The sequence below is a fragment of the Diabrotica undecimpunctata genome, chromosome 3, assembly GCF_040954645.1.
Source record: "Diabrotica undecimpunctata isolate CICGRU chromosome 3, icDiaUnde3, whole genome shotgun sequence".
NCBI classification, from domain to species: Eukaryota; Metazoa; Arthropoda; class Insecta; order Coleoptera; family Chrysomelidae; genus Diabrotica; species Diabrotica undecimpunctata.
The window spans coordinates 166,728,065-166,748,408 of NC_092805.1; the positions used below are offsets into that span (position 1 = coordinate 166,728,065).

Genomic DNA, 20,344 nt, shown 5'->3' on the forward strand with positions numbered 1-20,344 from the left:
TACAAAAAGGATGGAAGGCGACTTCTACGGTACACAAAAATATGGAGATTCATAAGAAACCAACGGAAAGAAATGGCAGAATTAAAGGAATACAATAACATACCAGCAAACAAATGGGAAAGATACCTGACGGAACTGTTTAAAGGAGAGGAAAAGAATAATTAACACAATATCGTACCTGAATTAAGAAACTAAATAGAAATCAGTTTTCAGGAAGTAGAGATAACCATAAATTCACTCAAAAATAGAAAGTCGTCAGGACCAGACGGAGTAACCAACGAGCTTTTAAAACACGGAGGAGAAAGTATAGCCCTAGAGATGACAAAACTTATACAAAAAATAATATTGCACTCCAAGATACCAGGCGCATGGAGAAACAGCATAATGGTACCAATGTTCAAGAAAGGAGATAAAGAAGACCCCAACAATTATAGAGGTATAAATCTACTGAACACTGCACTTAAGCTTACCACAAAGTCCTAACCAACAAAATCAATAAACTAACAACTTTATCAGATGAAACACAAGGATTGAGATCCGGAAGATCCTGCTTAGACGCCGTATTTGTACTAAGACAAATCGCAGAAAAGGCCATCGAGTACAATAAACCAGCATATCTATGTTTTATAGACCTGACAAAGGCTTTCGATCGCATCCAAGTCGAAGACGTCTTACACCTACTGTATAAAAGACACATACCAATCAATATTATACAAACCATCGAAAACATCTACTTACATAATCGAATACAGGCAATGAAAAATGGAAAACAGTGTATACCAGTACAAAGCGTAGTCAGACAGGGTGACTCGTTAAGCCCACTTCTCTTTAATATAATAATGGACGAAATAATACAAGCAGTACGTAAAGATCATGGTTATAGAATGGGAAACAAAGAAATCCAAATATGTTTGCAGACGACGCTGCAATAATCGCCGAGGCAGAAGACGAGCTCCAAAGATTAACACATATCTTCAATACAACAGCCAAGAAATACAATATGATAATATCAGCAGAGAAAACCAAATGTATGACAACATCTAAATACTCACTACGATGTAAAATCGAAACTGATGGGAAAATAATAAAGCAGGAAGCAAGGTTTAGGTATCTGGGAATAGATATAACTAGTTACGGAGATGTTGAAGAGGAAGTACGACAACAAAGCAAAAGCAAGTAAAGCGGCGGGATCTCTTAATGACACAATCTGGAAGAACAAACACCTAAGACAAGACACAAAAACAAGAATCTATAAAGCAGCAATTAGACCTATATTAACATATACGGCGGAGACAAGAGCTGACACATCTAAAACGAGACGACTACTAGAAACAACACAGAGTATGTACGCTTTAAAGCCTACATACAAGAAGGAAGAAGAAGAAAACATGCGACATGACCCCATGGAGGCAAGAAACCACTGGAAGGAGTGCTACGCGGCATGGTTGGCAAATTTGCGGTGAGGCGAGTGTAGTGCTATCTATTTCTACAATAGGAACCTTCGGGCGTAGGATTAGGTCAGGAGTTTCCGCTGCGTTTCAAATGATTCGAGAGAGGGCTTCATATATTTTATATTGAATTAAAATAAGTAATCTACGTTTTTTAAAATTGAATAATAATTCTAATGTAATATAAATTAATGTTGTGAATTTTATTTATTAAGAATATATATGCAGATATATTGTGAATATTCTAGAATTAAAAAAAAAATTAATTATATTGTTTATTGCCTCAATTTTTATTTCTCCCTGTCAATTATTGAAAGAATAATTAACTGCGAGTAATTAATATCTTATAGCTTACAGTTTAATCAAGATTGTAAACCAAAGATAACAATATGTACTAGGAATAGGTAAGTATATTAAAAGTAAGACTGAAATAATAAAATATATTTTGTTAAAATACATTGTTTTTTACATATACATTTATTTTTATAAACTATATTACAAAATTTTTTAAACATTACATTAACGCTTACATAATCCGCGTGTCTTAGTACTACTCACGCCTCTCGTACATCGTTTTCCGTTCTCCTAACAATATTAATATCATCAGCATAGACAAGAATTGGCACTGATTTATTATATATTGAACCAGTGGTTGTGATTTGTTAGTAAACACAATGACAAGAAAATTTAAGAATATGCCTCCATATTCCGTTCTCACAGACCGCTCCGAATATCTTGTCTAGTACCATTCTCTCAAAAATCGATAGAGATGATTCATCTATTTTGGTCAGGGTCCACGCCTCTGATCCATATGTGAGAACGGGGACTATCAGTGTTCTACAGTCTTAAACGAGTTTTTTGAGACAGACGTTTGTTAGATAAGTAGTTTGATAGATCATGATAACACCTGTTTGCAATTATGATTCGGCTTTTTTCCTCTGGTATCATTTATAAAAAACCGAAATTTTTGACTTATTTTGCAACTTTCTAAGCAACAAATAAGGATAGGAACGTTTAGAAAAGGCCATTTTGAAGGTTTTTATATAATAATAACGTTTATTTCCATGAAATATACAATTAATAATATTACAATAAAATAATTAAATGACAATAAAATTTTAAAAATATTACTTTTACTTTGTAGTTCTGTAATTGGTTCAAGGTAAATAAACAGTAGTGCCCATTAAAACAATTAAGTTGAGCATGGGCCATTTTTTAAATTGCTTATTTATATTGGTCCTACAACAAGGCGAGTTTTACTACTTTATTAGTTATAATTATTACCTATATTAAGATAAAACAAAAAAAAAATAACAAAAAAATTTTTATTAATTAATTAACAAGAGAGAGACAATTCATGCATGCAATCAACCAAGATAATAGCATATATAAATTTTTAAGATTTCGTAATCTATTCTTGATTTGACGTTAGTTATGACCTAATTGGTCTCAAAAAGGTGGCTGAACAGTTGTCTATGATTTTGTTTCAAATACCTAGTAAACAATGTCTTAATCATTTTTTGCGAGTTTATAGTGATTAGGTATGTTTTGTAAATTTCAGGGAGCAAATTGTAGATTCTTCCTTGTAAATACTCAAAATTTCGTTTACCAACTGTTTTCTTTGCAATATTTAATTTGACAAAAGACTGTGCTCTATTTCTCGTATGATAGGTATGCCCTAATGGTGTGAGTAAGTGTTTATTTTTGTATAAATTGGTGATTATTGTAAGAATATATAACTGTCTTGTATCTAACATTTGAGTTTCGGTATAAAGATCATTAGTAGGGTATCTCGAAGGTCTATTGTAAATAATTTTTAATATTTTTCTCTGGATAATGTCTAATTGGTGGAGGTATGTATTTGCAACTCCACCCCAACTAAGGATTCCGTAACGTAGACGCGATTCTACCAAAGAATAGTAAATAACCTTCAGATGATGGATATCCAGTATATTACGTAAATATCGCATTTTGTACAATAGACATCTCAATGTTTTACACGTTTGGTTTATGTGTATATCCCATCGTAGATACGAGTCGATTTGAACACCAAGGTATTTTGTGTTACTCACTGCATTAATACTCAGATTTTTTATTTTTATAAATTTGTAATCTGGTAGACCACTCTTATAGCTTGTAAATGGAACATAAACTGTCTTATCCATATTTACTGTAAGAAGTTTGTGGTTAAATATATCAATAAGTCTTCCTAAGTCATGTTCCATTTTTCGCTTTAGTTCCATCCACGTGTCTGCAGAGTACAAAATTGCTGTATCATCTGCAAAACTTAATATCTCACCTTCAGTCCGGTAAGTAAGAATATTGTTTATGTACAGTATAAATAATATGGGTCCTAGTACAGTCCCTTGTGGTATACCAAAATGTATGCTTTTAGCACTACTCAATTTCCCTTCTAGTCGCACTCTTTGATATCGATTTTTTAAGTAGCTTTCCATTAAGTTAAATGTGTTTCCTCTTATACCAATGTCTGCTAAAGTATCTAATAGTTGTGAGTGACTAACCGTATCGAACGCCTTTGCCAGGTCTAGGAATACACAAGCTGTTGGTGTACTGCTGTCAACTAAATTGTAAATTTTGTTAGATAGGTACGATATTGCATTTTCCGCGGATACTCCCTCCCTAAAACCATATTGTTTGTTTGAAATTAACTTATATTTTTCTAAGTATAATACTAGTTGATATTTTATAGCCTTTTCCAATATCTTGCAAAGTGAAGTGATTAGTGAGATTGGTCTGTAATTATTTGTTAATTTTGGATTGCCTTTCTTATGAATGGGAATCACCACTGTTTGCTTAAGTTGTTCGGGCCATTTGCCGCTAGAAAATACATGATTTAATAAATAAGTAATGGGACCAGTTAGTATTGGCGATAGTTCTTTAAGTACTTCAGATTTAATACCATCTATTCCTGGAGCTTTGTTCGATTTTAATGAGGCTATAATCTGAACAACGTCATTTTCATCCACAGGTAATAAAAAGAAGGAATTTATTGTAACGTTTCTCTTTGGTGGTCGAGAAGGAGGTTTTATTATCTTCTGAGCATATGTTTCTCCAACTTTTGAAAAATATTTGTTAAATTCCTCGGCGATCTCATTTGTGTCGGTAATACTTTGGTTATTTGCAATAAATATTTCTTTGATATTTTGAGTATTAACATTTTCACTATTATAGTTATTTACTATTTTCCACATATTTTTTGAAGACTTATTATTTTTCATAATTTCTTTTATAAAGTAATTTTTCTTTGTCACCTTAATAAGTGTGTTCAATTGTTTACGGTACTCTAGGTAAGCTTTCCTTTTTTCTTCATTTGTTGGATGATTTATGTGATCTTTATACAGTTTATTTTTTTTATTAATTGATTTGACTAGTAATGCTGTAATCCATTTTTTTCTCTTTTCATTTGCATGTTTTATTTTGATGGTTTTAGTATGTTTAATTATATAGTAATTTAATGTCTTTATTAGATATTCTGTTATGTCATTCGTATTTTTTATATTATAATACTCAGTCCAATCAAAATTTTTTATATCCATTTTTAGGGTCTTATAATTAATTATTTCTCTAGTTTTTTGTTTTAAATATTTGATACTGTTTACAGGTATGCTGATTAAAATTGCTTTATGATCTGTAATGCAAGTATCTAGGACAGCTGCTTTGCAAGTATTTATTGTCTGTTCAGATTTAAATTTAACAAAAATGTGATCTAAGCAGTTCTTTTGCCTTGTTGGTTTATTAATAATAGAAACAAAGTTATGTTGTGAAAAATTATTTAAGTAAGCATTAGTTATTTCATTATTTTCCAATATGTTTATATTAATATCACCTAACAAAATATGACAATATATTGAAGCCGTTTTTGTTTCCTCTAGGTATTCATTTAGTTTTGATACGAAATACTCAGTATTTGTTGAAGGTGGACGGTAAAGCGAAGTTATTAATATCCTTATTCCGTTATTATACATTATACATGTTTGTATCACTTTATGGTCCCCTATGTTTACAATTTCTGTGCAATAATCTAGATCATTGTTTATATATATAACTGTTCCATCATTTCTATTTATATTTCCTTGATTATAAACTGTATGATACCCATCAAGTTTATGACACTCGTTGCCGTCATTTTTAAATGCTTCCGTAAGTACAATACAGTCAAAATCACAGTCTAGTTCCCTTACTATTACCTCAAATTCATCAATGTTCTTAGATAGGCTCCTGATGTTTTGATGCAGTATCTTAAAATGTAGGCGATCATCATGTAAATATTGTTTAAGGTTTTTTAGATCATTGATCTCCTTAGTTGCGAATGGTATGTAATTGATGTCCCTTATATAAGCATCCATTATACAATTAATTGCACAAGTTCTCTCTCAATATTTCTAATAAAGATATTTTAACAAAAATGTCATCAAAATGTATATAAAATAGTGTATATAAAATTTTTAGTTAAATTAAAAGAAAGGCAAAAAATAGAAAAACAAAAATGGACAAAACTATAATTAAGTTAAATATATCGAATAAGAATATATAATTTATAAAGAATGTAATATAGCAATAAATGATAACTAAACGCTAAATCTATTGTACCAATGAGAATGTTATTAGTACCAGTTAAATATATAACAATATACAGTTAAAAGACAATAATTAGATAAAAACAATATAACATATACAATAAAAGTACATGCAAATACAAAAATAGTGAACACTTAAAAAAAAAGAAATATAAATCTTATTTGAGCCTAATTTATTGATTTTTTCTGTACAAAAATACTAAGCTGAAATTAATAATTTATGTAACGATTGAACTTTTCGAATTTTTTCTGGTTCTATTGGCGATATTGAGATCCGTATTGTCTTTGTTAGAATTACCTGTTTTTGGTGTTCCTTGATGTGTTAGTTTTTGATTTGATGTTAATTTTATTTCAGTCTGTTGTGGTTGTGATTTCTTGTATCCGTGTTTTTCCTAAGATGATGGGTTTACCGGTTGTTTGAGTTTCACGCCAGTTTTATGGATAACTGGTGTTTGTAGTTGTGGACTTTCAACTTCTCGTTCGACTAAAGAAGTTATTGGGGTGCTAGGTTCACTTTGTGTACGATGTTCGCTTCGTTTCTCTTCTTCGGTGTGGTCTAGATATTTTAAATCTTCTATTGTATACTTTCTACCATTTACAAATAGAATATGACTTATAAGTTTCTTCTCTTCTCAAATTTGTTTCAAACGCTTTACTTTTTGCTGATAGACGAAAAAAGCGAAAATTTACCGTTTTTTGACCTTAATTTGTTAATAATTAATTAAGTCCAAAAAATCGACTGCAGGAAACAGGTGTATATCTTGTTATATAGCTCCATACTACTCAAAACAACTGTCGTTTGCCTGGCCTGTTCAGTGTCACAAACGGGGTACTTTTTTCATTAGTTCCCTGGTCTATAATGTGGACCAAGGAAAATATGAGAGAAATTTGTTATGATGTCAGAAAATGTAATTTTTCATTTTGTTTCGCCATCGTTTTGTTTCATGAATCTCTCCAGGTTGACACGGGCAGATTCAGAGTAAAACTCGTTGTAAGACTCGTTCCAACCAATTAAATTTGCTAAATCACTATTCGACAAATAATTATATATTTTTTTCGTAACTATCGGCAAAAGCGGACTGATATGATTCATAACTTTATCTGCTTCGTAATACAAGCGTAGTCTAAACTCTCCTTTATTTATTTTTTCAGTAATGTACTGTGCGTATGTAGGATATTTCTGCATATAATCTAGTGTATCTAGTTCACTAACTATGTCCGGATTGCTGAGATAAGCTGCTAATTTATTATTATTTCTTTCTAGCAATAATTGCCTGTAGGATATATTGCTCTCAGCTATTTTACACGTCTCCATTAGTTCTAATTCTGATTTGCATGCATCCCAGAATCTCGAAATGTTCCCACCATTGTGACGATCAGGTTTAGGTGTGTTGATATTTGAGTACAAAATAAATGTAATTAAAAACTTTGAGAAATCATTGCCTCCAAATTTAAAAGCCAAATCAAAAACGTCATATCCTTGTGAATTTCTGCTATTCACATAAGCTCCATGTTCAAGTAATAATCTTATAATGGGAGTATTATTATTAGGATTTCTAACACAAATATGCAATACTGTGTTTCTGAAGTTATCGGTGAGGGTGACATCTGCCCCTCGATTTAATAATAATTCCACAACTTCCACCAAACTTTCAAAGACGTTTGGAATAAAATAACATGCATATATCAAAGGAGTCCAGCCTGAATCATTTTTCATATTGATATCTGCACCTGCATCTAGTAACAGTTTCACAGTACCCGGGTCGCCTTTTTCACAAGCCACATGAAGAGAAGTGTTGCCAAAATCATCGTATGCATTCACATTTGGTCCCGCTTCTAGCAAAATATTAACAATATCTATATAGTTAGATTCAACTGCAATTAGTAATGGGGTTGCTCCATCTTTATTTCTTATTTCTTTGTTAGCTCCATTTTCGATTAATAGTAAAGTTATTTCTTTGGAATTATTTCTTACAGCTCGATGTAAAAGAGTATCTCGAAAATCGTTTGTTACTGAAATATCTGCTCCCATTCTTATTAATAAGCTTACTACTTCTGTATGGCAACAGTCAACGGCTAGAAATAAAGGGGTGAAACCTCTTGCATTCATGGAATCAATATTTGCTCCATTTTTTAATAATAATTCCACAACAGCAGTATGACCATTCTCTGCAGCTATTGGTAAGGAAGTGTCTAAGTCTATCTGTTTTATTAATTTCTTATTTTTTAGTAATAAGGCGAGAATAGAAACTTTACCATATTGCGCAACATAATTCAGAACACAATAGTAATTTCCACGATATTCAATATAAATTTCATTTACGAAAGCTAATTCTATTTCATGAACGATTCCATTTCTAATTGCTGATACCAAGGCTTCAGCCTCTTCTCCAACTACAATCATTGTCTGAGCTGTGTTTAATCAATTCTAAAAAAAATTAATAATGTTATATTTAACTGATATATTTTTATTTGAGCTTGTTTTTTTAACAATAATTGGTATGTTTTAAGATAAATGCACTGGTAATTGACACTGTGCAAAAGTAATTGCCATTTCCATTTTAAGCATAAATCATAAGCTTTTTAAATTATATCAATGCAATTAAAACCATCATAGTTAACTATTCAAAAATGTAGTACTACACACTAAATTCTGAGAAATAATAATTAAGTTTTAACGACAACACTGTTATCAGGTTGTGATTATGCCCCCGTGTGAAGGCGGGCCGATCTAGTAGAATACCAGCGGGGATGAAGGAGAAAGTAGAAGAGGGGAAGTGGGAAAAAAGGATGAAACTCGAGAGAATAAAAGCTGGAGAAGAGAAGTGGAAGAAATTGGAGCTAGAAATAGCGCAAGCAGAAGTAGCATAAAGGATAGGGAAGGAAGAGATAAACAGCAAACCAAGAGACAGGAAGAAATAAAGGGAAGAAAAAAAGAGAAAGAGAAAGGAGAAAACAGGCAGAAGGACGGAAAAAATAAAATGAGGGAGGAGATTCTAAGGAAGGAAAACGAAAGAAAGGAAGAAGAAGAAGCAAGCAGCTCGGACAGCGGAAGCAGCTCTGACGATGAATGGAAAAAGTGGAGGTCAAGAAAAAGAAAACCAAGCAACAGGACAGAAACGACCAGTTCGGAGGAAGAGGGACAGCCACTGAACAACAAAGCTAGATCAAAGTTGGAGTGTCTCCAGGACATCGTAGCGGAACTCGAAAAACTCATGAGGAAGGTGCCAAATACAAGGCTATCCATAAAGAGGGAGGTCGACATCCTGAGACATCGGATGCTCGATTATATCGAGAAAGTGGAGGAAAATAAGGAAGAAGAGACACCAAGGAAGTCTGTGTGCATGACATCCAGAGGCGTGCAGATTAACATGGAACCCTCGAAAGTTAAGAAGATGGCGACAAGGGGCGATGGGGGTTCAAGTGGATCTAGAGAACCCAGAAGCTATTAAAAGAAGGATAGACGCCGTCTATCCTTCTCTATCCTCGCAACATGCAAGGAAACAATAGAGTTTCTAAATGAAGACTGGCCGGAGGAGGTCTTCACGAGGACCATAGTAAAAGAAGGAGATATCTCGGAAATAACAAGAGACGTGGCAGTCTTTGTCTGCTGAAAGGCCAAAGCAATGTTTCCGCAGCTACCAGGTGCTCCAGCGGAGGTGGACGAGGAGGGCGGCCTGGGAACTATGAGAGTCACGATGTCTGCTCATAAAGATGGAACGTGGATCCACACGAAGAAGTATGGATTCAAACTTCTCCCAAACAAAAAGGAAGAATCTGTGCCGGTGAAGTTCCTAAAAACGTGCAGGAAACCAAGAATGAAGAGGACAACAAAGCCATGGAAAAGGCCAAAGCAATGTTTCCGCAGCTACCAGGTGCTCCAGCGGAGGTGGGCGAGGAGGGTGGCCTGGGAACTATGAGAGTCACGATGTCTGCTCATAAAGATGGAACGTGGATCCACAAGGAGAAGTATGGATTCAAACTTCTCCCAAACAAAAAAGAAGAACCTTTGCTGGTGAAGTTCCTAAAAACGTGGGAAGAAATAACGTGGGAATCCACACGCCGGCAGCACTGGGAGTTGAAACATCGAGGAGAATTATGGAGTGGGCTGCAAGAGGAAGGGATGTGACGATCACGCTCCTACGTAAGAAAACAACAAGAAGGTGGGCCAACATCAACACCAAGCCCAAAGAACAAAATGGAGTCGTAATCATTAGCAAAACCAAAGAAAAATCCTTTTTGGATCTAATGACAGAAGTAAAAAACAAATTGACAGGAAGAAAGGACATTGACATAAAAAGGATCAGACAGACAAGAGACCAAGGAATACCACTGGAGTTGGGCGGAGGACGGGAAATGGCGGAGGAAGTGAAAAAACTTCTCTCTGATGATAAATGTCGATAAGTGTCGATGGCGGTAGCAAAATGGGGTATCGTGAAGAGAAGAATCTTAGGACAGGAAATCCCACCCAATACAACGGAGGAGATCCAAAAGGCCACTGAGGAAACAGCTGGCAAAGAGCGGGCCTGTGACATAATAAAAATTTGGACCGAGACAAGAGGCGAAGTAAGAGGGGTGATGAGAGTCATGATGGATGTAGATGAAGACGCGACCGAAAAAATCTTGAAAATGAAACGTATAAAGGTAGACTACACATCCTGCCGAGTAATAGAATCAAGGGTAGAAATACCCATGGCACTGCAAGGGACAACAGCAGCGGATGTTGCTTCCGATGTGGCAAAGAGGGTCACATAACGCTGGAATGAAAGGAAGAAACAACCAGATGCCTCAACTGCGACGTGACCTGGCATGTGGCGAATTCAAGAATATGCCCAAAGTTCAACCGACTGGTTGAAAATAGGAATTACTGAGGACTAGTCCCAAGAAGAGTACGCGAGTGGAAACAGTACGAAAGAGAGCGCGAAAGAAGTCCAAGGCTTAGAAATGGCAAACACAGGAAACAAGACAACGGGAACAGCAAGATTAGCACATGATCTTGCCGATGCTGCCGCAGTAGAAAAGAACATCGATGTGATGGTGACGGCGGAGCCAAATCCAACGGCGGTGAGAAAAGGATGGTTTGTAGATACGACAGGGAGGGCTGCTGTATGAATCTACAATAGGAAGCTGCGAGTGTACGAAATTAAGCCGAAAGAAGGATATGTGGTTGTTCGGATGGAGGGGGTGGGCTGGTCTGCTGTTATATTTCTCCAAACGTAACGGTGGGCGAGTACGAGATAAAGATGGACGAGATCATGCTGGAAGTGGGAAACACAGGAGGAGAATGCGTAGTGCTGGGAGATTTTAACGCAAAAGCAGCGGAGTGGGGATCTCCCATCACCGACGTACGCGGCAGGATACTGACTGACTGGGTGGGTACTCTAGACCTAGTGGTACTGAACACAGGTCTGGAGCCTACCTTTGTTAGGAGAGGTACGGGTACGTACATCGACGTGACCATGGCGACACAAGGAATAGCGGCGAAAGCAAGAGGCTGGAAGGTTTTGCCAGACTACACCGGAACTGAACACAAGTACATCAGGTTCTCGATAACCAGAACGGGGACCACTAACGCGGTCCGTGCGTCGGTTTTCCACTTCAAAATTCACTTCTGTCATCTTTTGAAAAAATTACTAGAGGAAAGAATAGTGCCATCATTTTTAGAGAATTGCTTCCGAAATTCTGTCTTACTGGAATGTTGGTGATAAGAAAGAGTAGGAACTGCAGGAAATGAAACAAAGCAAATATGTTATAGAAAAACAACATGGATATAGTAAAACTTTAGAATTAGTGTAGTAACATTTCATCAAATTATAAAAGGGATGCCACAACCTCAGATACTTTCCTCAAGAGAACGAACAAAATATCAGTTTCCAGACTCAGTGGATATAGATGGTTAAATTTAAATAATTGATTACACTATAATTACGTATTATTAATTAAGTTCTCAATACCTATTTGAGTGTCAATTACTAACCCTTGTGTATGTCAACTTCTAGTTTTTTTTTTCATTTTGTTGCGTCAATTACTAACACTTTTTGTAAATTTTATAAACAAATATTTTAAATCGCAATTTTCCGATAATTTGTTTGTGGAATATTCAGAAAGAATTAGACTACCTGAATATACATATGTATTTTTTGTTAGTAAAGTTCAACTAAGTTGTTGTGACGCTTAAAAATATGTTTTTTTTCTTATAAGGTCAACTATTAGTGCATTTATTTTATAACGTTTATTACTTTTTTGACATAAAAACAACTAACTCTTTTTATTTCTTAAGTGTATTTTTCAAAAATAAAACTTCTCTTTATTCTATGAAGAATTGTTTTCAGGCATATAGGAGTAACATAGCCTAAGCATAAGCAACTCTTAAATGATACATTGAGTATATAAAAATAAATCTTAGCGAAAATGAAACGTAAATAATATGACGACACAATATAATAATTAGTTGTAAACGAAACAAATATAAAACTGTTTTACTTACATTAAAGAAATAAATGACGAGATGAATATTTAGATTCCATAGCACAGTTTAATGCTAAAAGAATTCACATTTGGTCCCATTGAAGATAGCTATAATTGAGCTGTCAATCAAGTTCATAGAACGAAATGTTGGCGCTTGACTGTGTTGCCATGTTTTTTTAATAAATCGGGAAATAGCATGTGATTTATAATTAATAAAAATCCAATAGAACGTTAACAAACTAACAGTAAAAAAGAAATTCTTTTAAAGAATAATAAGAATAATATTCAGGTACTTTCCACAGACATCTGGTGACCATCTGTAACAATCTGGCAACTGGTGGTTTGAGGATTGCCAAATCTATTAGCTTATTATCAAAGGCAAATGCCAAAAAAATGTTGTAATAATTAACTGCAATTAATATGAGAAGAAACGAGTATTTATTCGTTCGTGTTGTATATAAAAAAATAAAAAATTGCATAATTCATATAATAATATAATAAAAATGTATTTTTGAAAGCTTCTCTATTTGTAATTGAAGCCTACAACATATACATTATAAAGACATGACAACACAGTCAAACGTCAAAAATTTGTTTTGTGAATTTAATTCACAGCTCCTTTGTAGCTATCTTCAATGGGACCAAATGTGAAAATCGTCCGAATTCTATACTAAAAAAGATTCTTTAACGGTGTTCTTTGTTCTTTTGTAATAATTTACTGCGGTTATATTATTATTTTTTTTGGTTTGGACATTTCAAATACGTAATACGTCCACCACTATGTCTTCTTCTTCTTTGCCTCTTTGACAGTGTCAAAAAACCTTTCATAGAACGAGATATTGCGTTTGCAGTGTTGCCATGTTCTTAGAATGTATATGCTCAAAGAGAAAGATTTTAAAATATTTAAACAGTACATTTTTATTACATTATTTTATGATTCTGATATCTTTTATGATTTATTATTTTTACTGACATTTTACTATTTACTTTTGAAAAATGTTTTAAAACTATTTACTTTACTTTTTCGTTTTTGGTAATTCTCTCTTACATTTGGACTTTTCAAATATACGTCATACGTCTTACTTCTTTGCCTTTGACGGTTGACGTTGGCAGTGTCAAAATGTCAAAAAGTTGTCATTTTGAGATTATTTTGTAAATCCAAAAGTATTCAAAATTTTGAAAATGAAAATGAACATTTACTAGCCTTTCATATTTGGTAAATTTTAGTTGCTATTAACGATGGCTTGGAGATCTCACGGAAAATCCAATCTGGAATTAGTCAGAAATTTAAGAGGTAATTAAATTATTTCTTCTATATTGTTTCCTCATCTTTCTTTCTCTTATAGCAAATGGTATTATAAAAACTGATGTCGTTGAAAATGCGATGCTAGCAGTTGACAGAGGAAACTACTCAAAAACAAGTCCATATATGGATGCCCCACAAGGTATAGGATATGGAGTTACAATAAGTGCCCCACATATGCATGCTCATGCTTTAGAACTATTAAAGGATAATTTAGTAAGTGGTACAAGAGCTTTGGATGTTGGTTCAGGCAGTGGGTACCTTACTGCTTGTATGGCAATTATGATGGGGGAGAAAGGGTAGGTAAATGTTTTCGTGGTTATATTTCTTTCCAAACTAGCAAAATTTTAGTTCTATTTCCATTTATTATTTTGTAACTTTTGGCTACTAATCAAACTAACTCAAATGTTGTGATGTTCTTATTTAGATTCTGTTTTATCCTCTTAAAAAAATAATTTGTTCCAGGAAGTTACTCTTGTTTCAACAATTTGTCTGTTCACTGTCCACAGTATAATATTTTATTAAAAATTAACTTTACTTAAAATCATTTGAAATTATTTATCATCATGTTGCAGATAAACAGATCAGTCTTAAATTGCTCAGATGATTTATTGCTTTAGACCCTCATAAAAGGGAATACTTTGACTAGAGTTTCATCCTTGATAAAGAAAAATTAATTTAATAATACTCTTTTATAACTAAAATTATCCTGTTTAATTTTAGAGTTTGTTACACACAATAGAACTCTTTAGGCCTGCTGCAGACAGAGTAAAATGGGTGTGATGATTGCCAATGCCCTTAAAGGATGAGGCACACTATGAAGAAGAAACATAAGTTTACATTTAGGCATTGTAATTGCCTTTAGTCTATATAATCTTTATTTGTTTTATATTTTTGCAGAGTTGCCGTTGGTATAGATCATTTAACTGAATTGGTGGACATGTCAAGGAGTAATATCCAAGCAGCGAATACAGATTTGTTGGAATCCAGCAGAGTGCAGTTATTTGTGGGAGATGGAAGACAGGGATATGCTGAGCTAGGACCTTATGATGCTATCCATGTAGGAGCTGCAGCACCTACGCTACCACAACAGTTAGTTGATCAATTAAAGGTAAGTGGTGTTTTATACTTTTTAATTATATTTAAATAACATTAATATGGACAGAGGAAAATATGAGAGAAAGGTGTTATGGTGCCAAAAAATATAATTTTTCGACTTCAGTTGTTGATTGTATAAAAAAACAAGAAAGGTGATTGAATTGCATATGATTGCAATTTTACCATTAGTAGGGCTGTGATTTCAAGCCTTTTTCTATAAATTATCTGATTTTTTTGTTGTAAACTGATATTGTACTGCAGCCATTTGTCTTGTATGTCTTCCCTTCATTTATTATATCCATTCCAGAATTCTGGAACCATTAATCACCTTAGTGGTTGGATACCATATGTTTTTGGAGTCATTTCTTCTTCATGTACGATGTGCTTTCAGAATGTCAGTTTTAAATTGTGTTGTTTACTTATTACGAGTATTTTGTTTTTCCATATGTTTAGATTCAGATGTGCCTCCTTACAGCAGCTCTTAACGAAACTGTCAAGTAATATTTGCAGCTCTCTCAGAGGCACTCTCCTCTTTTAATATATAGATCTTGAGATTCCAAACCGTCTACTAAAACTGATGTTGTTCGATTCCAATACAAATTTTCAATTATGCAAATGTCTCTGCCATCCAAGCCACTGTCCCTTGGAACTTTGATCAATATAGAGTGTTTAACACGCCTTTTGGAAGTCAATAAAACAACAGTACTGATATATCACAACATATTTGAGCAAGTACGTTCATCCCAAACAATGCCTTTCTCATTCCAAACCTGTTACGGAAAAAAACTGTGTGTCACATAGGTATTTCTCCCATTTATTATAGATACAGCCATGTATTACCTTTAGAAAAAATTTCAATAAATGGCTTGACAAACTGATGGTTCTATAATCAGCACAGGCTTTTGCTGTTGTCTTCTTAGGTAGAGTTATGAGCAATGAATTGGACCAACTATAAGGTAGGTGTCCACTGGTATAAATGGTATTGAAAAACGAAGTTATATCATCCCTTATTTTTAGCTTTGAGCTGCCTTTTGAATCCCTTTTACAGTTTTCCTTTAGTGTTATAATTTTATGTAAGCCCTCTGATTCTGTATTTGACTTCCAGGTGGACATCAAATCGTGTTCTTGGCAGAACTCGACAAGTCGATCTATATGTTCATTTCTGTATCCCAGGCCATAATCCCCACAATATTCAAACAGCGTCCTTTGCCGATTTTTGCGTTAAAATCTCCGAGGACTAGGACTAGGACCGAGAATCTTTGTGAAATACTTCTAAATTATATTCATCACGGGATGATATTGAAGCATAGACCTGAATTACGTTGGTAATGAGCGGCTTTGAACTAAATCTCACTAGGATTACTCTGTCAGATATGGGGATATAATTTACTACTGATTGAGAAGTGTTTTGCGACTACGTTTGCAACTCCATTATAGTGATAATCGTTATTTCTGGCATAGTACACTTGATATCCATTAACATCACATACTCCCGATCTTGGCTACCGTATTTCACCTATTCCGAGGCTGATGATTTGCATTCTTCTCATTTGGTGGGCTAATATTTTAAAGACAGTTACTGCTTTTTTAATAATCAGTGTTCAATTTATTTCAGGTTGGTGGCCGACTCATAGTACCCGTAGGTCCAGCCGGTGGCGATCAACAACTAGAACAAATAGATAAATTATCCGATGGAAGTATTCAAAGAAAAATACTCATGGGAGTCGTCTATGTACCTTTGACCGACAAAGAACGTCAATGGCCTCGACATCGTTGACTACGTTTAGCTGTTTTTATTTTCATTGCGATTTTTCTTGTTTACTGTGTTTTTCGTGTATCCTCAAACAAGTTTCATTTTCTGAAAACGAACTAGTCATATTTATTCTAAGACAAGCTTAGTCATTGAAGAAGTGTGGGTCAACTAGAAGGATATGATTTTATCTTGTTGACTAGCATCATTGAGGTGTTGAAAATGCGATAGAATTGAGCTTGTTTTCTTTGTGATAATGTGACGTTAGTTGTTAGCATCTTTGCTTCGTAAGCTGTTTAGCTGTGTCACCATCTTCTTTATACTTTGATCTTTTGATTGCCATATTTTTTTTTATTGTGATCGCCTTTTGCTTTTGATTTGACTGTTATTATTTTACTATTCATTTTCCAACCGGATATATGAGAGATGATCAAAAAGTTCTAGGACTAATGCTTAAAAACTTTATTTAAAAATATTATAAATCATACATCATCTCCATCATAGTACCCCTTAAGAAATGCATACAAATATAGTACCAGCTACAGCGACTGCACCTCAAGTCTCCATGAAACAATCCTATTGTATGCAGGTGTCCATTGGCAGGCGCATGTCAAGTAAGCATTGTTATGACTGAGCTGAATCACGACTTCACTTTTTGGTCTAGAAGGCCACATGCACTTTTACATATAACAAATACTCCTTCCAACAAATATAAACACAATGTTGTGCAAACTGGCTGATGTAATCAATCGATGGGAGTAAAACGCATATAAGCGACGACAGCAAGTGCCCTAATCGTCAGCCGATGGTTATAAGTGAGAGCGGCACCTAACGTGTTAAAAATTAATCAGTAACTATAACTATTTCTGAAATGTCATTGTTATCGATACACATTTATCTCCAAACGCTTCTCGCAGCATTGAAAATGTTTCAGTAAAAGTTTATTCGACTTAAATTAAAACTTCAGGCAATTATTCTCTTTCACTTTTTAAATTTAATTTGTAAAATATTGAAAAATCGCCCAAAAAACGAAGCTAGTTGCACAAAAACAGCTGTAAATTCGTCAATACAAAAGCAATTCAGTATTGGAACAACTGAGGATCACTAAACAATGCTACCAATCGCATTGCACTTCATTGTGATGTTGCCACCCAGTACAATTAGTCCTTGAACTAAATAATCAATCGCCTTCACTAAAATAAAATGTTCCCAGATCTACTGAAATTATGACTATTAGTTGACATGTCTCTGTAAAATTGTTATAATAAACTAAACATAGCGGAGACTGGTGGATAATAGCTGAACTATAAGAGTCAGTAATGCAGATTCCTTATTTGACATGCACTATCCCTCTCACACATGCCTATCTTGCTGCTCGTCTCACTCTTACACATATCGCTTATAGCACTTTCAAATTTCTCCATGTCTACTGAAATTGTGAAGTCAGCTCGTGTACTTTACCTCTAATTGACGTCACAATTTTCCCAGGCTGCTCTATGGAGCCTGTTGTCTATCTACTCTCGTATATTAAATGTAAAATTTCAAAATCAGCTTCATTGTCGCTGTTGAGGTTGATGTAACTATATTTCTTTAATTTTTGATTGCGAAGCTTTAATTCTGTCAGTAGATAAACAACAGGCTCCCGACCCCAGTCTGGGGAAATTTTGCACATAACGTTGACATCACGCTGAGTCGACGTTGAATTGCCGCTAACTTCACGCTGAGTCAAAGTTGTCTTGGCGCTAACTTAATGTTGATTTGACACTGACAGCAGGTGAAGTCAAGTTATGTACATAATTTCTCCAGACTGGGTTCGGGAGCCTGTTGTCTATCTACTTCTGTCTCTAAAGCTAAAACTTTTATTTCAAATATTTTCATAATTCAAAACCACCACTAATTGATTATTTAACAAAATTTTTAAGAGCCTCTTTCCAGTTTGTTTGTCCCTTTTGCTATGTAATTTTATCATACACAAAAGTACAATAAAACAATGTTAATAAATTCTACATAATATATTAGTCAACTCGCCGAAATAGCAGCTTTTTCAGAAGAATACTAATGGTGCGTAGTCTGGATGTCAACCGGAATAAAAAAATCACTACATTATCTTCGAAATACGTTTACTCTGAATGTTACACTCTCTTCGTTCGTATTACCTGATATGCATAATTATGATATGCAACTCTTTTGCATAATTTCCTTCTACTATTAATGAAGAATGTGTGTTTATAATTAATATACATATAAATTCTTTATTATAAAGTGCTATCATGAGCACTGAGTACTTAACAAAAAATTAAAAGTAAAAAATACTTTGATAAAAAATGATACTGTGACAATTCTGGATTGTTGAGTAAGTTTGTTGTTTCTATTATTTCTTCGTCCGATGAAAAACTTGAATATTCTGAGATGTGATAGCGGCCAGAACTCAAAGAGAGCTAAATCTGACGAATAGAATGGATGTTGCAACAATTCGTACTTGATCTACTGATTTTCGAGATAATTTTTTTGAGCTGCCCGACATTATTTCGTTAAATAATAAACCGCATACTTTTTAGCCTTCGTTTTCACGCCTTAATCACGGCCAAAATTCCTTTTGTTAAAAAAAACTCTTGTAAACACTTTTTGGCTTATTTCTGAACTCTAATTTGCTTTGGATCCGAAATATCGAGTTGACACAACTCCTTGGTATCTCTTTTTATTCAGGATCACGCTCCTAGAACCAAGTTCCATCCATAGTGATGAAACTAAGAATTAAGTTGTTTCTAAATGATGTTTTTGTTCCCTTGTTAGTTAGTATTGCGCCAGTAGGTACATATCTTTCTGAAACCAAAACTTCATCCAAAATATTCTCATAACACCTAATGAGATCTCCCTCTGATTCACTTTTTAGGCGTTCTTCACGTGGATCTCCTTCGAGACTTGCATGTCCACGTTTAAACCCAGCAACCTATCTTTCTATAATTCTAATTGAAGGCAAAGAGTCGTTATATGCTGTTAATGTTGTCCATGTATTTGTTTTGATAACATAATGACATAATTGACAGATACATGTGCAACTTTACACGTGTTCATCAAACAGCAGTACCATCTACACAAAAATACAACGAAGCAGTTTAATAGCGCAATCTATTATCGAACGACAAAACTTATTAAACAGCCTTGTTGCTTCTCATTTTATGTTCTATGGCAAGGATACCACATAATAGTGGTAGGGTACGTTTCAGTCTAAACATCTTTTATTAAAAAAGACCTTAAAATTGATATGACAGTTTGCAAAAGGATCGAAAATGAATCACAGAAAAACATCTGATCCGGTTCACTCCTGCAGAAACAAATCCATTGTTTATATTTCTTTTATTTTAACTAATGGATACTAATATTTTAAGATACTTATATTTAAAAAATTATATTTTTCTATTGAATTACGATTACGAAATTGTACTAATTGGTTATCATGGAAGTATTATTCTAATTTTCAATTACTTACATACTTAAGAAGATAGTGAATAAAAGGAATGTTAAAATTATTTGAGTATTTTTTATTTTACACCTTTATGGTACGCCCTATAGAGATTCGAAAAAGCAGCGCTGGACTGGCAAAAAAAAGGCCCAAACCCTAACAATAAACGGAAGGCGCCAGGCCCCTTCTCTTAAGTTTTTTAAATCAAACTTTTTT

At 34.0% G+C, this 20,344-nt stretch overlaps 2 protein-coding genes across 3 annotated transcripts; one reads left to right on the forward strand and one right to left on the reverse strand.

Annotated features, from left to right (window-relative positions):
- Nucleotides 1-1,874: 1,874 nt before the first annotated feature.
- On the reverse strand, nt 1,875-13,271 carry LOC140437768 (uncharacterized). Of its 2 annotated transcripts, XM_072527483.1 has the most exons (3): nt 13,175-13,271; nt 12,534-12,593; nt 1,875-8,474 (listed from the first exon to the last, which is right to left on the reverse strand). In XM_072527483.1, the coding sequence occupies exon 3, from the start codon at nt 8,448-8,450 to the stop codon at nt 6,963-6,965; it is 1,488 nt and encodes a 495-aa protein (XP_072383584.1). In that variant the 5' UTR covers nt 8,451-8,474; nt 12,534-12,593; nt 13,175-13,271; the 3' UTR covers nt 1,875-6,962. The 2 variants fall into 2 exon arrangements, with proteins under 2 accessions (XP_072383584.1, XP_072383583.1); XM_072527482.1 differs by lacking the exon at nt 13,175-13,271 and having other exon boundaries at nt 12,534-13,168.
- Nucleotides 13,272-13,628: 357 nt separating this feature from the next.
- Nucleotides 13,629-20,195, forward strand: LOC140437769 (protein-L-isoaspartate(D-aspartate) O-methyltransferase-like). The gene is made up of 4 exons (XM_072527484.1): nt 13,629-13,808; nt 13,861-14,116; nt 14,718-14,928; nt 16,531-20,195. Exons 1-4 carry the CDS (start codon nt 13,754-13,756, stop codon nt 16,690-16,692), a joined length of 684 nt encoding a protein of 227 aa, XP_072383585.1. The 5' UTR covers nt 13,629-13,753; the 3' UTR covers nt 16,693-20,195.
- Nucleotides 20,196-20,344: the final 149 nt, after the last annotated feature.